Source organism: Mya arenaria, chromosome 12, assembly GCF_026914265.1.
Source record: "Mya arenaria isolate MELC-2E11 chromosome 12, ASM2691426v1".
In the NCBI taxonomy this organism is placed as follows: Eukaryota; Metazoa; Mollusca; class Bivalvia; order Myida; family Myidae; genus Mya; species Mya arenaria.
In genome coordinates, this window is record NC_069133.1 from 12121120 (window position 1) to 12141082 (window position 19963).

Consider the following 19963-nt stretch of genomic DNA (forward strand, 5'->3'; position numbering starts at 1 on the left):
ATTGATGAAAATATTTTAATGCTAGGTATCATATTCAGACTGAGAGATTGGTCGATCATTTTTTGAAAAGATATAAAAGGTTGTCAAGGGAGATAAACAGGAGATACAGGAGGGAGAAAGGAAAGCTGGGTACACAACAAAGGGAGATGGGGACACTTCAGATATTCTGAAGCGTTTCGCAATCTTGATGAAATTCTGAACAATGGTAAAGATTCTGCAGTAGATCTCGTGGTCGAAGACTGTAAAACTCGTATTAACACAAGTATACCACATGATTATAAACATTAAACCCAATTTGATATATTTTAACATAATATTACTCATTGAATACACTTATATTATGCTTGGGTAAGTCACCACTTTATAATTTAATAGATATCGCCATGGGTAATGATTTTTAGAAACAGCTCGAATGCTTGAGTTCATCACAACCTTCGAGCAAGACTTAGGGAGACAACATAACTTGAACATTTCAGCAAGTCTCTTGTTTTCAGGATTTTACAAAGGTAAGAACATTTGAAGCGTTTTAATTTTGTTTCTTATTATGTATTTGTATTATTTTTAAGTAATTCAATATCAATGTTACTATGCATATATCTAAGATTATTTCGATAATAAGTATAACATTTATAACTTTCTCGTCGACATGTAGATATATTTATTGTATCTAGAACGGTTATAAGAATATAAAAACACACACGAATAATCAACAATTACGTATCAAATGGAACACTCGAGACATTTTGGACGGTGTATGATCGCGAGCTCAATAACTTAACAATCTTTAAAGATGCACTCTTACTCCCAAATAAGACTTACCACAATTAATAATATTGTTTTAAAATGGACGAATAGATGTTGAAAACAATATTTCTTATGAAGGATGCCAATTTCAAATAAAGGAGCATAAAACACGATATTTCTACCTTATGAGACGAGAGTAGACCACAGTAAATCTTTTAGCATTCACCAATCATTTAATATTGTTCGCGCTTTCTGCTTTTAAATACACGGTTATAAACTTGTTATCAGTAATTAATATTTTCCATAAATGCATTATTTAGTTAAAAGTTGAAGGTGTGTCACTCAAAATGTATGTGTTTTATATATGTATTGATTTAGAATAAGAGTGTCACTTAAAATACACTTTAAATAATTTGAAATTCACAGAACAATTATACAACGCTATAAACATGTCGTTACAGTCAACTTAATCGAGGTGCGTGTGTACTCGTGTGTTGCATTGGTTAAATCCGAAAATGGTTATGTTTATAGAAGTCTTTCTGTTTATGTGTAAAAAAAATAATGAAATTAATTGAAAGAGACATCATGCATAACGGATAACATCAACGCCATTAACTACTTTACGCTATAGCATCATTAAATTGCTGTTATCATACTGCATACAATGTCACGGTGGAGAACCCACGTGACTTATTTGGTAAAGTGCACGGCAACAAATGTCAACAAGTCTCGATTCAGGTAAGGTTTTTAAAGATAACTTTCTTAATATTTGGAGAATTTTTGTGAAATAAAGACCATAAACCCCGCATTTAAGAGCTCTATCCACGGTAATAAAGAACTTTCCCTAATATCCTAAAGTTTTCCTGAAAATCTTGACCAACTAATTTCTCAGAGTTGAAATCTAAGGCAAAGTACACGGCTTTTGACAAATCTATCGCTTTACTTCATGTTAGCCGTAAATAATTCATACACAAATCTTAATTTAAGCAAATTTTATGTATTTTAAATTTTTCAGCGTGTATTGTTTAACTTTTAGTTATTTCAAAGGTAAAAATGAACTCGAACCAAATTGATAGAGTACACGGACATTTTAGGATGATAAAGTACACGGTCATTTTAGTTTATGTTTGAAAGTAGAGTGCGGTTTACAAACTAATAGTTATATAAGCATTTTTTATTCGTGAAGTCAGAATGTATAGTGTTAGTTTTTATTTAAGTTGTATCAATAAATTTTGCATTATAACGCACACCTAAATAACTAAATATTTAGCAATCATATTTAATGAGGAGTTGAAAGATAGTCTATGGGATAATTTAAGAGAAAGTCTGCCATTATAAGTTCGATTTCTTTTAAATATGCAGATCAATACAGAATCATACAAACGTAAAACAATGCTCAAATACTTAAATAGTTATCTCGAGCAGCATTTCCAGAATGACTTTGTCTGTACTGAAATAACTCTTTTTTTTTCAAATAACCCCTTAATTTCCATTTAACCATGACTTGTATTTATTATGCTGGTTATTAAGCACTGTGTGTATACCACGTGATGAATAACGTCATAAATGCTAGGTCGGAAGGCAATATTTTGCTTCGAATGAAGACTTAAAACATGACACAAAGAATGTATGTTTTACTCCCGAAAACGATCGTTCCTCAAAACTAAATAAAATATTGACTTTTGAAACGTTTCTATTTTAGGCCCTCCCCGCCAACTTTCGCATTGTGGAAGACCCATAAGTCATTAATGCATGTGTTAGCATTGTTTTACAATACTGAGATACAAAATATAAAAGATGCACTCTTACTCCCAAATACGATTTACCACAATTAATAATATTGTTTTAATATTCCAACAAGGATAAATAAATGTCGAAAACAATGTTTCTTATGAAAGATACCGAGTTGAATTTGAATTTGCGCATAAAACAGGATATTTCTACCTTATGATATTAGAGTAGACAACAGTAAATCTTTAAGCATTCACCAATCATGTATTACTGTTGCGTTTGTAGCTATTAAATACACGCTTATAATATTGTTATCAGTTAATAATATTTTCATTAAATGCATTATATAGTAAGTAGTTGAAAGTTTAACAATCAAAATGTATGTATGTTATACACGTGTATGTATCGATTTGAATGATAGTGTCACTTTAAAGAAAGTATCATGCATTTCAAGCGCTCTGTTGTGCAATTGTAGCATGGCGGAGTGGCAGTCCACGAGTGGCGGGGATATACCAGACAACGCCGTGCGGGCTGGATATGAGGAAAATGGCCAGCCGCTGTTTATTGCCCGGGCTGAGATGGAAGACGGCGTTAAGACGCCCGGCAAAGCGGGTCCTAAGCTTTCGGGCGCACACATTCCCTGGGGCAACAAGGAGGTGGTCGTCGAAAATTACGAAATCCTTGTCCATTCTCCAAACTCGGTCGGATATTACGAGTGGCTACCTTGTTCCGGGGGCGATGTGCCCGAAAACGCGTTTAAGACAAGCGACGGAATTTATATTGGCCGTTGCCACTACGAGGGTGGACTGGTTCCCGGTAAGGTATCCACATCGCACGGCTGCGCTTACATTTCTTACGGAGGAGAGGAAGAGGAGCTCCCGGAATACCAGGTTCTCTGCCGCATTAAATAATTATCAAGTTGTAATAAATAGAAAAAAACGTGTATACAGTGAATTAGAATACAGATTATTCTTTTGAAAATATTTTAGACATTTCATCGACATTATTTTGTTATGAATTAACTGAAATATAAACCTTAGAAAAAATACAAGCTTGGACGAAAATGAATGTGATAATGTATTTTTATTAAAGCGATGTTACTACGAAATGATTTTGAATACGTACATAATGATGTATCAGTAACGACAATGTTTGAGATTAAATGCTTAAAGCCATAAAGGTCATGGATGTTTATATTGCATGCGTCTGGCGTTAAAGGTGCACTCTTACTCCTAAATAAGATTTACTACAATCAATACAAATGTTTAAATATACCAAAAGGGATGAGTAAGTGAAGGATACCGAGTTTAATTTGAAAGAAAGTTGCAGAAAATACGATATTTCTACCTAATGAGACGATAGTATATCACAGTAAATCATTCAGCATCCACCGATCATTTAATACTTTTGCGTTTCCAGCTATAAAATACACGGTTACAATCTTGTTATCAGTAATTAATTTTTTCCATAAATGCATTATTTGGGAAGTATTTAAACGTATATCACTCAAAATATATGTTTTTTATACATGTGTATGCATTGATTTTGAATAAGAGTGTCACTTTGATAATTATGACCGTGAGTAGATAACCATGTTTTCACGTAATAATTATCGTACGACATTATCAGAAAACAATCCTTGTCAATTCACCTTTGAACTGTCTTTGATACAAATATTCATGTAGATGTCGTTATCACATTAATGATATCCCAGAAAGGATAATGATCGAAGGTTGTCCTGAAAGATTTAAACCTGTTTTCATACATACAAATCAGGCCTAAACATATATTATCTGCATGTTACCATCGAAACGCTGTGCATTTTTTGTTAATCATTGAATAATCGTAGCAAACATTTCAAGCTCTGTTTATGGTCCATGAATATGGGAATACTTTTAGATACAGTTTAGCGTCATGCGTCGTGATCATCTATGCTAGATGTGTATTTGCCTTGCAAATAAATCATCTCAACATTAAAGTTGCACTGTCACAGAGTGAACGTTTTGACAACATTTTTTTGTATTTATTTGTTTTGGAACGAGCCAATTTATGCGAAAATGCATGGAAATCAGTCATATAAGACTGCTGACAAAAAATCAGATCGCAGATATTCATATTTAAATTAAAAAAAATGATGTTTTATGCATTTTTCTTAAACCGTTAGTAACGCTTTTAGCCACTAGACATTAATTTTCAAACGGAAAAATGAACATCTGCGATCTGATCTTTTATCAGCAGTCTGATATCATTGGTTTGCAGATATTCTCGCAAAAAATTGCCCATTCCAAGACAAAATATCAGAAAGCTGTCAAAACGGTTAATCTGCGAGAGTGCTGCTTTAACACCAGTGCGTCACATGCAAGCAACAGCAGTTCCCGTTCAGTTTTAAAGGTGCACGCATACTCCTAAATAAGATGTATCATAATTAATACGATTGTTTTAATTTGCCAAAAAGGATGAATAAATATCGAAAACAATGGTTATACTGAAGGATACTGTGTATAATTTGAAAGAAAACACGGTATTTATACCTTATGAGATGATCGTAGATCAGAGTTAATCTTAAAGTAAACCAGTCATTTAACATTTGTGCGTTTTCATCTGTTAAATACACGGTTTCAATCGTGTTATTAATAATTAATATTTTCCATAAATGCATTATTCGGAAAGACGTTAAAAAATTATCACCAAAAATCCATATTTGTTATATTGATTATGAATACGAGTGTCAATTTGTTAAAGATCTTAGTCGCGAAGTGAAATTATCTTAGTGTCCTATTTTTGTTCGTTGTCAAAAGTTAAGTACAAAATGACTTAAGGCCACAACAAATTGATCATTTGTTCGTCGGATTTGCCGCACCTAAAATTCGAAAAACGAAAAAAAACAAACTTTTTTTTTGCGCCCGCACTTACTATTTGGCCGCGCATATTATTTTATTTTTTTACTTCTGAATTTCCTCTATTTTCTGAAGTTTTTTTACTTAAAATTTGAACCTGCAACGTCGACTTCGCATTTTTTTTAAGGTATTTCCATGCTTTACATTCTCCGCGAGCAAACTTTCCTCGTGTCAGGACAAAATCAGGTCCGGGTAACCGCAAAACAGCCGATATTTGTTGACAGTCTTTTTTGTCGGGAATATTTTGCAGGACGCACCGTTGTTATCTATTTCCGGTATTAATTTGCAGGATACTTTCAGTTTTCGTTAATGTAAAATACACATTTTTAATTGAAAATCAGTGTCATAGTCAATGGATTATAGTCTTCAGTAAACAACAACAGTTTCACAGCGTCGAAGGCAATAATTATTTATGTGTGTTTTAAGTAATTCATTGTTTTGTACTCAAAATTTAGTGTTAAATAATAACTAAATCAGATTTTGAGTGCAAAACTTATATTAAAATACACGGACACTCGACTTACAACGAATGAACATGTTTTCGTGAGTTATTTTTTAAATTCTAAAATGCATTTCTCAGTTTTATACTCGTAATTGATAAAAATAGAAGGACTTGTAAATGTTTCAGAAACAGTCTGTATTTATGCACCATTCAATTGTAACCATGCCCCCTCCCCCCAGGACCGGGGGTATACCGGAGATAGCCGATGAAATGGGCCGTGTTTTCACCTTCCAGGTGGCCCCGCAGTGCCGTTGGTTTTACCTGGGGTTGGCTGGACGGGAAGTCAAAGTCCCCGCTATTCCCCGGACCATGGGGGTCGTGGTTACAATTGACTAGTGCATTACACATACATGTACATGTACAGTATAAAAATAACATCAGTAAAATCAGAAAATAAAACCTTTTATAAGTAAAATGACTGTTTTAATTTTCTCAATTCTTTGTTCTTATCCATTTGTTTTCTTTGATCGATTTGTAGTAAAGTGGCCTGTTATTAAAGTGGCCTGTTTCTTACGGGCATTGAAGCTATGGAGGGTGTCATGATATTTTTTTTCAAGGCACAGACCTATAAACCATTGGTTCGTGGTAAAAGTGAGGTCTTGAAAGGGAAACATCTTTATTCCACCACCTGCTCTAATATAATGACCGGTGCCACATTTGCAGATTTGTTTAGTACTGCTTCAATTGTGTTGTCCCGCAATTTAATCGGCAGTGTCTTAAGTAATAGTAAAGCACTGGATCTTATTGCCATTTGTTATATATTGGGACAGATTTTCATGTGATACAATCAAAACCGTTTCATTTATATTTAAACTTCATTTATATTTAAACTAAGAACCTATGTTTGCAATTAAAAAGCATTTCTTGACATATTGCATGATAAATTTTAGAAATAAAGTTTTTAATTTTTATTTTATTTTTTGCCTTGCGCTCGCCTCTGAATTGCCTTAAATTTAAAAAAAGTATTTTAATTTTTTTTTCGCTCGCTCGCTCCTACTTTTTTTGGGCAAAATCCGTAGAACAAATGATCAATTTGTTGTGGCCTACGCCGGTTTTTAAGATGAACACACAGCAGAAAGAAACAAAAAGAGTGTATGCTGTCTGTGATGCTATTAGATTTTAGATGTTTCGACCTTAAGTCCAGCAGATGAAGTGACATCTGTAACTCATGAAATCATTGATGGAACACACAACTAAAACCTCAATAGAAGAAATGGTTAATATATCCAAAGACATCTATCTAACACAGCCGCCTAATAATTACTCTATAGTTTCTGCGGATAGCTGATCGGATAAACAGGCAATCGCAAGAAAAAACATCAAGTTGCGTAGATTTACGTATGCCATGATGGAATGTAATGAGGAATGCACTAGTGGATTTGGGGTGCAGGTGGATGGGGGGAGGGGGTCACAACCGCCTAATAATTACTCTATAGTTTCTGCGGACAACTGATCGGTTAAACAGACAATCACATAAGGAAAACATCAAGAAGCGTGGACTTACGTATGCCATGATGGAAAGTAATGGGGAATGCAATAGCGGTTCAAGGAGGGGTCGCACTCCCTCCCCCTCAAAAATCGTCCAAGTTTACTTTTTAATATGTCAAAATCGGAGATAAAAAGTAATAAAATGCGCGCTTGAACTGTTACAAAATTCTTGGGGAGTACCAACAAACCCCCTGCCAATATTTTAAGCCACATACGTTTCGATTATGATTGAGAAACGCATGTCAATAGGTTGCGCCCCTAAATTACGCCCCCTCTCACGTCAATTCCTGGATCCGCTCCAGAAATGCACCCTTAAAATTGCAGAAGCTATGTTTAATTCTTCAATAGTAACACCTGGAATAACTTTTTCCGACGAAAACAACAGTAAGTATATAGGAATACGAAACGGACCGACTTTTTTCAGAGAGTGGCACTTTACAATACAGCGGACTAGTGCATGCTTTTTATTATATTTAATACAAAATTTATGTGCCCTATTTTTCCCTATTGTCATTCATGTTGCATGAACCGTTCGGCGTTATAAAATCGTAGTGCGTTTCATTGCTGCACTATAATTTGACAAGCGCGAAGTCATTTGACTAGTTGAAAACGAGGTTTGGATTATCCGCCCTTCTTTTTTATAATCGTTCAATTAATGGTTTATTTCTCACATAATAAGCCATTAAAGCAAACAGAAAAAAGTGTAAATGCCATGATTAGTTCGTATGTTTGTGCGTTCATGCTGACGCGCTTCATGGATTTGAAAAATCCCGACCGAGTGTTAATTCTTTATGAACGCACGAAAAATTCAGACGTTTGACAGAATTCCAGTGGAAACGAAGAAAATCTAATGACGAGGCATATGAGGTCACTGTTGCCGTTTTGACGTCATGTATCGGACTTCATCCTGCACTGAGTATGTTCCGTTTTCTGCACAGATTTAAAACGGCGCAGACGACAATTGCGAATAGACAGTGAGGTACCGCTATTGTTTACAGAAAACATGTATATGTAGATTTAAAACAATAGTTTTAAAGTTCTTTTTCTTTAGATCTTTGTTTCACATACGCAACTGTTAACAAAAACTGGTTTGTTTGTGCACCAGTCAATTGTAACCACGCCCCCCCTCCCTGGTCCGTGGAAATGGGCCGTGTTTTTACCTTTCAAGTGGCCCAGCAGTGCCGGGAGAATGCTGTGGCATTGTCTTCGTGCAAAATATAGCGGGTAATGGGCCTTACTAGGGTCCCTTGGGTACGGGGCATTTGGCGTGGATTTTTACCATCACTTCGTCCCCGCAGGGCGGGGAATTTACCCGGGGTTGGCTGGACCGAAAGTCAAAGTCCCCGCTATTCCCCGGACCTGGGGGGGGGGGGGGGCGTGGTTACAATTGACTGATTGACTGGTGCAATAGGGTAACAATCTTTTCAAAAACAGGTAGGGTCGGAAGGATTATATTTTTCATTTTTTTTATTAGGTTTAATATATGGACGTAATTGTCATCTTTTTGGAAAGGTGTTAAAGTAATATTCTGAACAAAGCTTTAAACGTTTAAAACAAGATATTAAATCACAGATTTATTTTAGGCCTTATGAGAGCATTGTGCGTGTTTGCATCGCATTCATAGCCATCCTTACACTAATATTCCTGTTCCGGGCAACTATAAAAACACAGACGCAAGGAAATATTGTGTCTTTATTTCATGAAGAAGTGATTTATTGAGTTGATATATACATATATATCAAATATAACCTTTTCTCTTGAATGCCAAGTAATATAATAACTAGTATTAACATGGTGAACATATTTTTGTATTGTTAATTTATTGTTTGTAACATGTCAGGAGAGGAGAGATATATTAATGTTAGTTTTCAACTGTCTCCTCAATCCTTATGCAATGTTCTATAAAATAATTTTAACGACGTATTTTTATGAAATAAAGAATGGTTGAACTTAACATCGGTTTGTATTTATTATATGACAGCAAGTAAATTAATGATCAAACTGAAATGCAATACTTGCAAAAAAGCGATGTTATGGATGTTTATATTAATAATAGCAATTTGGTTCACATTCAATCCGGTAAAACAAGTAGTAAAGAACAAAAAGATAACTTGCAACATACAGAATATAAAAGACAAGAGCAAATCCAAATGCCACTTTCCTATTGCAGCACGTGTGTGCGACGTCATCTTCGTTCGATGATGTCGTCACTATTGCGTCATCATCTGCAGTAGGGTGTTGCATGACATCTCTATGTTTCGCTGATGTAAACGTCACGTAGCCGACGTTTACGCTCGAGTTTTCATAACAACAGCATAGTGGCAATATTGGCCGAAAAAGCATGATAATAAAACACATCAGAGCTACACAACCTATTAAACCGTCTGAGATGTCTATAATATATCGGGTGACTTGAAAATGATCACTTTTATAAATGCGATAAAACGTTGCTTCATAAGCCTGGATCGCATACATGTAAAGAATGAGCTGAAAAACATACAATAAGTATACTCGAATGAACCATCTCTTGTACCATAGCAGGTCTTGTCGAATTTCCTTTATTAAGTAAAACAGTTGGAAGGGTATAAAGAACACTCCGATGGCTGGAAATATGACATAGATTATCCAGTAGAATACGTCATAAGTATAGTCAGTATCACTGGGCGGCCGACCCTGTTTCTTCTGCTGAGCGCTTGTGTAATTGATGGCGAATCGGAGCCAGCCTAGTACGTGCTGAGCAACAAATCCAAACAAACACACACCTTTCATCACTTTAATTTTCCATGGTAATACTCCTTCCATTTCCTCGATGAACAAAACACGCTGTATTGTTCAAATTAATCAAACATTGTCATTCCGGATTAAGTCGATCAGTGACCACGCCCGAATTACGTATAGGCTATTCAGAAGGGGGAATAAACCGGTTTCACATCAAAATGTTTGAAAAACTTGCTATCTCCCTTTGTTCAAAAAGTGGGTCAAGTATGCATGATAAAAATCGAAAGTTGACTAGAGAGCTTTAAATACACAATCATACAGGGAAGTTTCAGCATTTGCGGTATTTTTAACAAATTGTGTTACACTATTTGAAAAATCTAGTGGATCCGTATATACATTAAAGACAGTTTAAGAAACATAATACTTGCACAATGTCGTAACCGTACTGATTTGCCTTATAATGTCGCCTACTTAAAATCTAAATGTTTATGTCTCCTCATCCAAATTGTTCACATCCAGATTCATAATTTAACGCTATTAATAAATGTATTTCTACATTCATTGGCTTTAGAACAACAATATCAACAATATTCCACATAAGTCAAAATGGCTTTTTGATGAATGCAAATGGGCGATATAACTGATAAAAAAGCTGTATAAACACTGTGCTGTAAGTGTTTCATAAAAAGAGCCACCTATGATAATAACTTTATTGAGAAGATTATGCATGAATTATTCCCCCCAAGGCCTTACCATACCGACACGACTTACAGGCAGAGCTGTTATCCCGACATGCCTTTATTGGTCCGACATGCTTAATCCTGGCAAGCGACATGTCATAAACATTAAACAGTATGCAATAAACCATAACACTGATCTTTAATCTGCCTTTAATATCCCCAAGGTCCGAGGGTAAACCGGGGATAGCCGGGGAAATGGGCCGTGTTTTTACCTTCCAGGTAGCCCCGCAGTGCCGGTTGTACGTGGTGGTTTTGTCTTCCGGCCGAATATTGCGGGGAATGAGCCTAACCTAGAGTCCCTTGGGTGCGGGAACATTTGGCGGGGGGTTCACGAGCAGTTCGTCTCCGCCGGTCGGAGACTTTGCCCGGGCTTGGCTGGAGTCAAAGTTCCCGCTATTCCCCGAACCTGGGGGGGCGTGGTTACAACTGACTGGTGCATTATATATATCTGCCTGGGAAAACATGACTATTGCTATTATCATGCAGATTTTTTGATACATTTACTAACACACGCACACTTACTATGATAGGATGTTTTAACTTGTTAACCATTAACTCCAGAAAAAATGTGTTTGAGTACTTTTTCATTCATTGAATTATTTGTTTACATGCTATGAACATTGTATACTGTTTCATGCAATAAACATATCGTATCATATCTGCAACCTGAGAAAGCAATATGTTTGAAATCAACGCATGTAGATTTAATAAGTTTCGCGACAGATCTTTTCCCTGGTAAATCATCACCTCAGATGGTAAATTCAATCAACTCTCGCTTTACGAGATCTTGAGGAGGCTGACTGTGATGTTTATAACGGGTCGTTGGTCTGTTCAAGGCGAGAATGCTTGAGGCCCTTGCTGTCATCGCTATCGTCGGACTTCTGATCCCAGCTTCTGCTGCAGACTGTGAACGCTGCTTCTCGGCGTTGAAGCCGGTGAAGACGAGCCAGCGGAATTATGTACGAATTTTTTAACTATGAAACTATTATAAGAAGTCATTAAATTTTATTTACTATGTATTCATTTTGTATTCTTCTCATTTTAAGTTCGATTAACTTACACTTTTTGACCTTAATGGATTATGAAATGTACGTCAAATTGCACCGTCAGTCAGTAAAATACTTAAAGATTCATAAAATGGAGGAGGGCACAACTCCCTGCCCGTCCCCGTTCAGTCCGACATCCCTTAAATATATCCTGGTGGAAACACTTGTGATGAAATGTATTGATATTTCTGACGAAGATTAATGCTAAGCTCTGTATTTTTCATTATCATAAATGTACTATTACAATGCGCTTTGTCAAATAGATTCCTGTTTATTTTGCTGCATCGATATTTGAGGGTTCAATACACTTGATCAGTCCGAAATCATTCATTTGTAGACAAATGTGTTTCTTATCTTTGATAACTAAACATGTTGAGGCAAGATCTTTATTTCTTGTTAATGTTAAAATATGGAGATATTAACAGCATTAAACACGTCTGTTTCTTTATATAGCTATGGTTGTTTACTTAAGTATATATTTTACGTTTTATAACAACAATGTGAACTTATCCATTTCTCAACACAAAATTTTCATGCGTATGTTAAATGATGCTAAAATGATTTAATAATACATGTTCAATGCAAACAACAGGGTTACGCTTAGCAGTCAAACAATAAAAGGAGATCCCGTTAAGATGCTCATGATAAAAATCATACATACATTAGAAAAGAGATACACCACGTCCCAAACAAGATAGAAAGACTACACATGCAGTGGATTAGATTTGTTCCTGTGTGTACAAGTAACTATTAAGTGTTAATGCCATAAGATAAAAAGCGTCATTAAAATATGAATGATTCTGCACCCTTCTACCATCAGCCCTGAGTTGTCTCTTGGCTTGAAACATCTGTCCTTTTGTAGATGTTCAGCTATATCCGGATATGAATGTCTGTATTCTGACAAATGGTTTAATCTATGACACAGCTCACACAAGAAGTACGGCCAACCGGCACCATACTGAGCTTCATACTTGTCTTTCTCTTTCAATAACTTCACATACCGATCTTTGTCACTTGCTAAATTATTGAGATACTCCGCCAGTTTGGCTGGCGATTCAAACTCCGCACTGTTAACGTAAGTTTGTGTTGGAATTACCTTCCGGTAGTCTGCCCCGCCTCTTGCCACTAATATCCAGTCATGGTTGTAATTCATCAAAAACTTCTCAGTTATATAGTCACTGCAGAAAGAGTTTTCAAAAGCAAGATAATACTTATATTTTCCAATCAACCTTTGCACATCATCAGGCTGTATTTTTCCTTTACCACATGAACCATAGATATCTACATCGAGGCCGCTGTTTTGTAACTTCCTTACATAGAGCTCTCGTTTGCTTTGCGTTCTACAATTGCTTACAATCCAGAGAGCGGTTTTGTTTTTGCCAGTAAAGATAGCGTCATAGTCTTTCTCAATAATTGTAGTCCTTGTCTTTATAAAGCCAGCTCCATGAGGCATATCTGTATCCAAATTAAGAGAACTAGACCAATTAACCTGATTTCGCCAGTGCGATGAGCTATACTCAGAAAAGCCACGCCCATAAGGACTCTCTCCAAGTTTGAATATCCATGCCTGGTCTGGATTTTCCCTTTTGAATGGTGGTTGTTGTCCCATGTGTAAGGAGCTCACTGTAAATATAACTGCATCCACATGGTTCACCTCAGAAACTTTATCAGTGGCGACACAGTTACTGTACTCACAATTGGTGAACATCTGTGTTGTGTCTGTTATATTTGTCCCTGGATCCTTATACCAAAGTATACGCTTTTTTGTCAAGTTGCTCTTTCTCCAACTTACACCAGTTTTGTATCTTATTTTCACGTCCATCAAATCGTTCAAGCATTGTCTATTCCAGCATTTCCTTACAATAGCTGTAGTGTTTCCACTACTGTTTACTATTCCACTATTGTTTACTATTCCATTTCTGTTTACTATTCCATTACTGTTTACTACTGCACTATTGTTTACTATTGCACTGTCATTTACTGTAACACTATTGTTTACCACTAATCTAGTTGTTATATGGACAACTGGTACTGTAGTAACAGGGTCATCTACATGCAAATCATTGTTTTTGTGGGTCACCAACCATCCCAATAGTACACTTACACAAATCATAACACAACCTCCCCTCTTTATATATCTGATGTAAAGGCGAGGTATCATGTTACGTCGTATATTTTAAATACTATGACGTAAATTGTCTTATTATCTGCAAATTATCATTGCTTTGACCATTCGTCGGAAAGATAAGAATCTCTCTCTCTCTCTCAAAAACAATTTATACTGTCCTTCTTGAAATCAGTTCGTCAGAAGGTACATGATGGTTTGTGTTTCGGGTTGTTCATACCCACGTTTTAAAAATGTTCACGAACATTAAAGTATACTTGTATTCATAGTGTATATCTTATTTAACCATTGGTGAACACAACACGTCGATTGTGTTAACAATATGTGCACTGTCAATATATTCGCTGATATGTCTCAATACACAAACCCAATATTATCCGTTTACAATCCAATCAGAACGACATAACACAAAAGCTTCCTTTTTGTGAATGATTTTTATGACTACGGTGAAAGCGCAAATATTTACACTCACTCGTTCAAATAAGAAATAACGGGGTCAAGTTACAAATCCAGTTTCAAATATCACCGGTAAAAATATTGCGAACTGTAGATCCTTGATTGTACGGATTAAAATAGAATGCGTATATGATGGGATGAAGATAAAACCGTTTTATAAATTCAATATATCCGATGCAGTAACAAAATAAAGTGATTGGTCGCAAACAGAATTATATATTTCCGTAACTCCCTCGAGAAATGAAACATGTTGTTTCAAATATTTGACATTTCAAGATTTATTCTTTGTAATAATACAAAATGACTTTCACAACGAGGCACCCCCAAGAAGGAAACTGTACATCGTGTGGACCGAACTTTGCGTATATTACTATAAACTGAATTGTATTACATATCATGAATAATAATTCGACAAAGAAACTCCCTGCGCCCCTCCATCTTAAATCGTCCAAGTTTACTTTTCATTTCAGTTTTGGAGAAAAAGGTAATAAATAACGCCCAAAATGCACCATTTCTAGAATTTGCTATTTTTTCTTCGGGGAGAAACCCCAAACCCCCATGCCAACACTTTAAACTAAATATATTTCGTTTTTAAGGGAGGGGCTCATGTCACACGTTTACGCCCCTTTTAACGTCAAATCCTTGATCCACACATCATATAATAGTATGTATTTGTTTAGAAACAATGTTGTTTGTTGAGACCAGTGTGGGGTTTGGTACACGTAACTTAGTTTAACTCCCAGTGAACTCCTGTTTAGTCGACCGTTCCAACGCAATACCCCCCCCCCCCGCCCCCCCCCACACAACACTTATAGATATTGTTTTTCCGTTTTGTATCCTGACATTCAACCATTGCCGTTGAATATTGCTTGTATAATAATTTTGTTCTGTTTTAAGACTATTCCGGGTGATTTGGTTCTGATGCGACTTATAGATAACCAATAGTCTGTATTTAATAAAAATTACACACCACTGAGGGTCATATGACATTACAAAGACCGGCCAGACAATCCCCAAAGTTTTATATGGACCGAGGTTTTAGCCGAGGTCCATTCACCTTCGGGAGCTGACTGGCCGTATTATGCCATATGGCCCGAAGTGGTGTGTTATATTTCTTATATTATACCAAACACATTTTTACCATTTAATAATTTTAAATCGCCTTTGATGTGTTTTATTGAACAACTCTAAAAATGTTATGAATTGCAAGCAGCACTCGCCAATTTTATGACGTCAGCGTTCCATATTATATTACGTCAGCGGTCCATATTATATTTTTGGCGACTTTCGGACCAGCCAAAACCTGCTATGGATCGCTGCCGTCATAAAAAGAGGTTTTTATATTAAAATACATTGATATACGGACCGATCAACTTTATATACATAAAGAAGGGACACATACATGTAAGGTATAATATTCATAAATATGATCATGTGCGAGGATGAAAAATCGAAATCCTGTTGCCCACCCCAAGGTGGAATACTCTTAGTGTTTGAACGGCCGTGACAACATTTTATCTATACTTATATCAATAAAACAATAGTTAAAAGGGTTATGGTAACGGCAACAGTAATTGATAAAGCCATTTTGATGTAAGTAGTGTTTACTTTTGTTGTTTGTACGTTAAGTGTCTTTCGTTCTGTGTATTTTGGACCCAAATATTGTGCCTTTAAACGTTCAGGGTATTAACTTTAATAGTTGACTACTTGGCTAGTTTGCATTGAACTATATATATATTTCTGTTATTTCGCTGTATTATTAAATATAACATTTAATATAGTTGTTTTATACTTGATACGTCTGATATTTTTGTCCGAAACAAACGCTCATTGATAAGTATTTTGACCCTGACTAATACCGGTAGACCGAAACTAGTATATACAATGCATAATTCGTTGGACGGTTTCCTTGCACTTGCGTTTAGAGGCTGAGGGATGTACTAATTGTTCAGGATTATCATTCTAAATAATAATTATATTTGTTATATTTAAATTGATTCACCTTCACCTGCTCCTTTTTAATGGAAAAAATGTCTTTAAGCACGAACGATGATTCTTTGCCGTCCTGCATGTTTTCTTCGCATTTACAAAAGAGAAGTTGTCACTATATAAGTCACTTGAGAATAGTATAATTTACGTAACATAATGCTATACTCACCTTGGTGTCGCATGTGCTAAGTGGAAACACCTCTTCATTGTAAACAGTGAGATAATGCCCTGTGGTTTGAATTCTTTCTCTGCCAGCACTTTATACAGAACAATGGTCGTTCCAAGGTTATGGGTGTTATTTGTGAACCTTATGTGTGCAACTTACAAAGCTCTAGAGGTATCATTCGGTTTGAACGCTCATACCGATTTTGAGTGGAAGTCATGCAGTCATTTCCAAGCGGTACATTATCTGTTTTTGCATTGTGTGCTTTAAATGTTGTTTCTATTGAATCAACAATTGCGCACATGAAGTTATAATTTCTTGGACAAACATGCCGACTTTCAAATAGTTATATTGCAAAGAAAACATTACATTCAACAACAAATTATTTTGTTACCAGAATTATGATTCCCAAACCCAAGGATTTATCTCGGATGGTGTCGAACCACAATTATATGCTTCTAGGTCGTTGTATCCCTTCAAGTAGTTCTTTAAAATGTTCCTTCCCATTTTAGTAGCATTTCATGATGTAAATATTGAATTTTTGTATGCATTTTCAAGTTAGCATATGATTTATATCATATTTGAATGATATTTTGCAGGACCTCTCTTTTGGGTGGATGGAATCAGAGATGACCCTTAAGATGCGGCCATCACTGTGTCACATGGACGTTTTAAGAAAGTAATTGTAAACAAATCATGATAGCAAAGAAACAAAACTATGGTAATATGAATATCTGGTATTAAATCAACAGACAAAGTGTTAAAAATTTCACAATGTTTAATTTGAATTGCAATATGGTTTGCACTCAATCCAATAAAAAAGAAAAGCGCCATAAAATACCCTGCAACATACATAGCATAAAAGAAGATGGCAAATCCCGACACCATTTTTCTGTTGCAGTTCGTGATAACAAGGTCATCACCTTTTGATGGCGTCATAACTATTTCGTCATACTCTTCAGTAGGGTGCGGCAAGACATATTCATGTATGTGTCGCTGGTGTAAACATAACATAGACAATGTTCAGACCGTCCAGTTTTCATTACAATACCATTTAGGCAAGAGCGACCAAAAAGTCATGAAAAGCACATCAGAGCTAAACACCTCATTAAACCGTCTGGGATGTCCATAGTCTATTCGGTGACATTAAATGTTCACTATCGTGAGTGACATAAAACGTTGCTCCATTCGTCTGATTCATACATGTAAAGAAAAAGCTGAAATGCATACAATAAGTATGTCTGCCTAAACCACCCCTTGTACTATAGCATGTCGTGTCGAATTTCCTTTAGTACGTTAACCAAAAGCCAAAACGCATCGAATCACATTCCCGTTTTCCAAAGAAATGTTTGCAAAAAAAATGAGTCAAAGCTGAACACCTATCATTCCTAATCAAACTAAACTTTGCCAGTACCATCACCTGAATTTTGCAAAAAAGAATTTGCAAATTAACAGTATCGTGAATGTGCGTAATTGGCTGCATCGTTCTTTCAGAAGTCAAAACTGTTGCTTCGATTGAAACCATTCATTTGCAGATATCTAGCTGCGTTTCTTATCGTTGAGTACTAAAAATAAATCTACAGGCACGATCTTTATATCTTAAAAATTATAAAATAAAGATAAAAACATTGAATATGTGTGTTTATTCATATAACAATGGCAATGGAATTAAGAATACAATTAACGTAATTTATATTGTAAACTTTTCTTTGTCTAAACACACAATACAGTTATACTGTTTAATGGAAGTCTTCAAGCAAAGGAGTAAGGATGATAAAATGATTGTAATAATACAAATACAGGGACAAGCCTAATAGCCGATCAATCAGCGAAGATCAAAACAACATGAACGGATTACACATGCATCATAATAGTATCTTTATTAATGCATGTTGAGGTATTAATGATTCATAGTGTTAATGCCATAAGATTAAAATGTGCAGGATTTTGCAGTTTACTACCATTATGTTAGTCTTTGTTATCTCTTGGTTTAAAACATCTGTCCTTTTGTAGATGTTCAGCTATATCCGGGTATGAATGTCTGTATTCTGATAAATGGTTTAACCTATGACAGAGTTCACACAAGAAGTAGGGCCAACCAGCACCATACTGCGCTTCATACTTGTCTTTCTCTTTCAATAACTTCACATACCGATCTTTGTCATTAGCAAGGTCATTTAGATACCCCACCAGTTTGGCTGGCGATTCAAACTCCGCACTGTTGACGTAAGTTTGTGTAGGAATTACTTTTCGGTAGTCTGCCCCGCCTCTTGCCACTAATATCCAGTCATGGTTGTAATTCATCAAAAACTTCTCAGTTATGTAGTCACTGCAGAAAGAGTTTTCAAAAGCAAGATAAAACTTATATTTTGGAATTAATTTTGCCAGGACATCAGGCTGTATTTTTCCTTTACCACATGAGCCATAGATATCTACATCGAGTCCGCTGTTTTGTAACTTCTTGACATAGAGCTCTCGTTTGCTTTGTGTTCTACAATTGCTTACAATCCAGAGAGCGGTTTTGTTTTTGGCAGTAAAGATAGCGTCATAGTCTTTCTCAATAATTGTTGTCCTTGTCTTTATGAAACCAGCACCATGAGGCAAATCTGTATCCAAATTAAGAGAACTAGACCAATTTACCTGATTTCGCCAGTGTGGCGAGCTGTACCCAGAAAAGTCACGCCCATAAGGACTCTCTCCAAGTTTGAATATCCATGCCTGGTCTGGATTTCCCCGTTTGAATGGTGGTTTTTGTCCTATTTTTGAGTAGCTGACTGTTAATATAACTGCATCCACATGGTTCACCTCAGAAACCGCATCAGTGGCGACACAGTTACTGTACTCACATTTGGTGAACATCTGTGTGGTGTGTATAATGTTTGTCGCTCGATCCTTATACCAAAGTATGCTCTTTTTTGTCGAGTTGCGTTCTTCTCTACGTGCACTCGTATTGTATCTTATTTTCACATCAAGCAAATCGTTTATGCAGGACCTTTTCGAACACTTCGTTACTGGCCCACTCATGTTTACTGTAATACTTTTGTTTTCATAAGATTTAGTTTGTATGTGAACACCGCTAACTTTAGTGTTATTGTCATCTGTTATTATTAAAGAATTGTTTTTGCGAGGCACCAGCCATACCAAGAGTATAGTTGCACATATCAAAACCAAACCTCCGCTCTTCATGAAACTCATGAAACTGCGAGGTATCATGTTAAGGTGTATATTTTAAATCATCTAACGGTAATTGTTTTATAGTCTGCGAAATATGATTGCATCTAAAGGAAATACAACCAATTCGGAGATTTACACAGATGTCTCTTACTCCCAAATAAGATTAACCACAATTAATACAATTGTTTTA

General features: G+C 35.8%; 3 protein-coding genes across 3 annotated transcripts; 1 reads left to right on the forward strand and 2 right to left on the reverse strand.

Moving 5' to 3' along the window:
- The first annotated feature begins 405 nt into the window (after window positions 1-405).
- LOC128211393 (natterin-3-like) lies at window positions 406-3728 on the forward strand. The gene is made up of 2 exons (XM_052916132.1): window positions 406-506; window positions 2951-3728. Exon 2 carries the CDS (start codon window positions 2952-2954, stop codon window positions 3384-3386), a length of 435 nt encoding a protein of 144 aa, XP_052772092.1. The 5' UTR covers window positions 406-506; window position 2951; the 3' UTR covers window positions 3387-3728.
- Window positions 3729-12248: 8520 nt separating this feature from the next.
- Window positions 12249-14409, reverse strand: LOC128211391 (alpha-(1,3)-fucosyltransferase C-like). Its single transcript, XM_052916130.1, has one exon. The coding sequence runs from the start codon at window positions 14025-14027 to the stop codon at window positions 12624-12626; it is 1404 nt and encodes a 467-aa protein (XP_052772090.1). The 5' UTR covers window positions 14028-14409; the 3' UTR covers window positions 12249-12623.
- Window positions 14410-18233: 3824 nt separating this feature from the next.
- Window positions 18234-19340, reverse strand: LOC128211394 (alpha-(1,3)-fucosyltransferase C-like). Its single transcript, XM_052916134.1, has 2 exons — window positions 19240-19340; window positions 18234-18928 (listed from the first exon to the last, which is right to left on the reverse strand). The coding sequence occupies exons 1-2, from the start codon at window positions 19284-19286 to the stop codon at window positions 18568-18570; spliced, it is 408 nt and encodes a 135-aa protein (XP_052772094.1). The 5' UTR covers window positions 19287-19340; the 3' UTR covers window positions 18234-18567.
- Window positions 19341-19963: the final 623 nt, after the last annotated feature.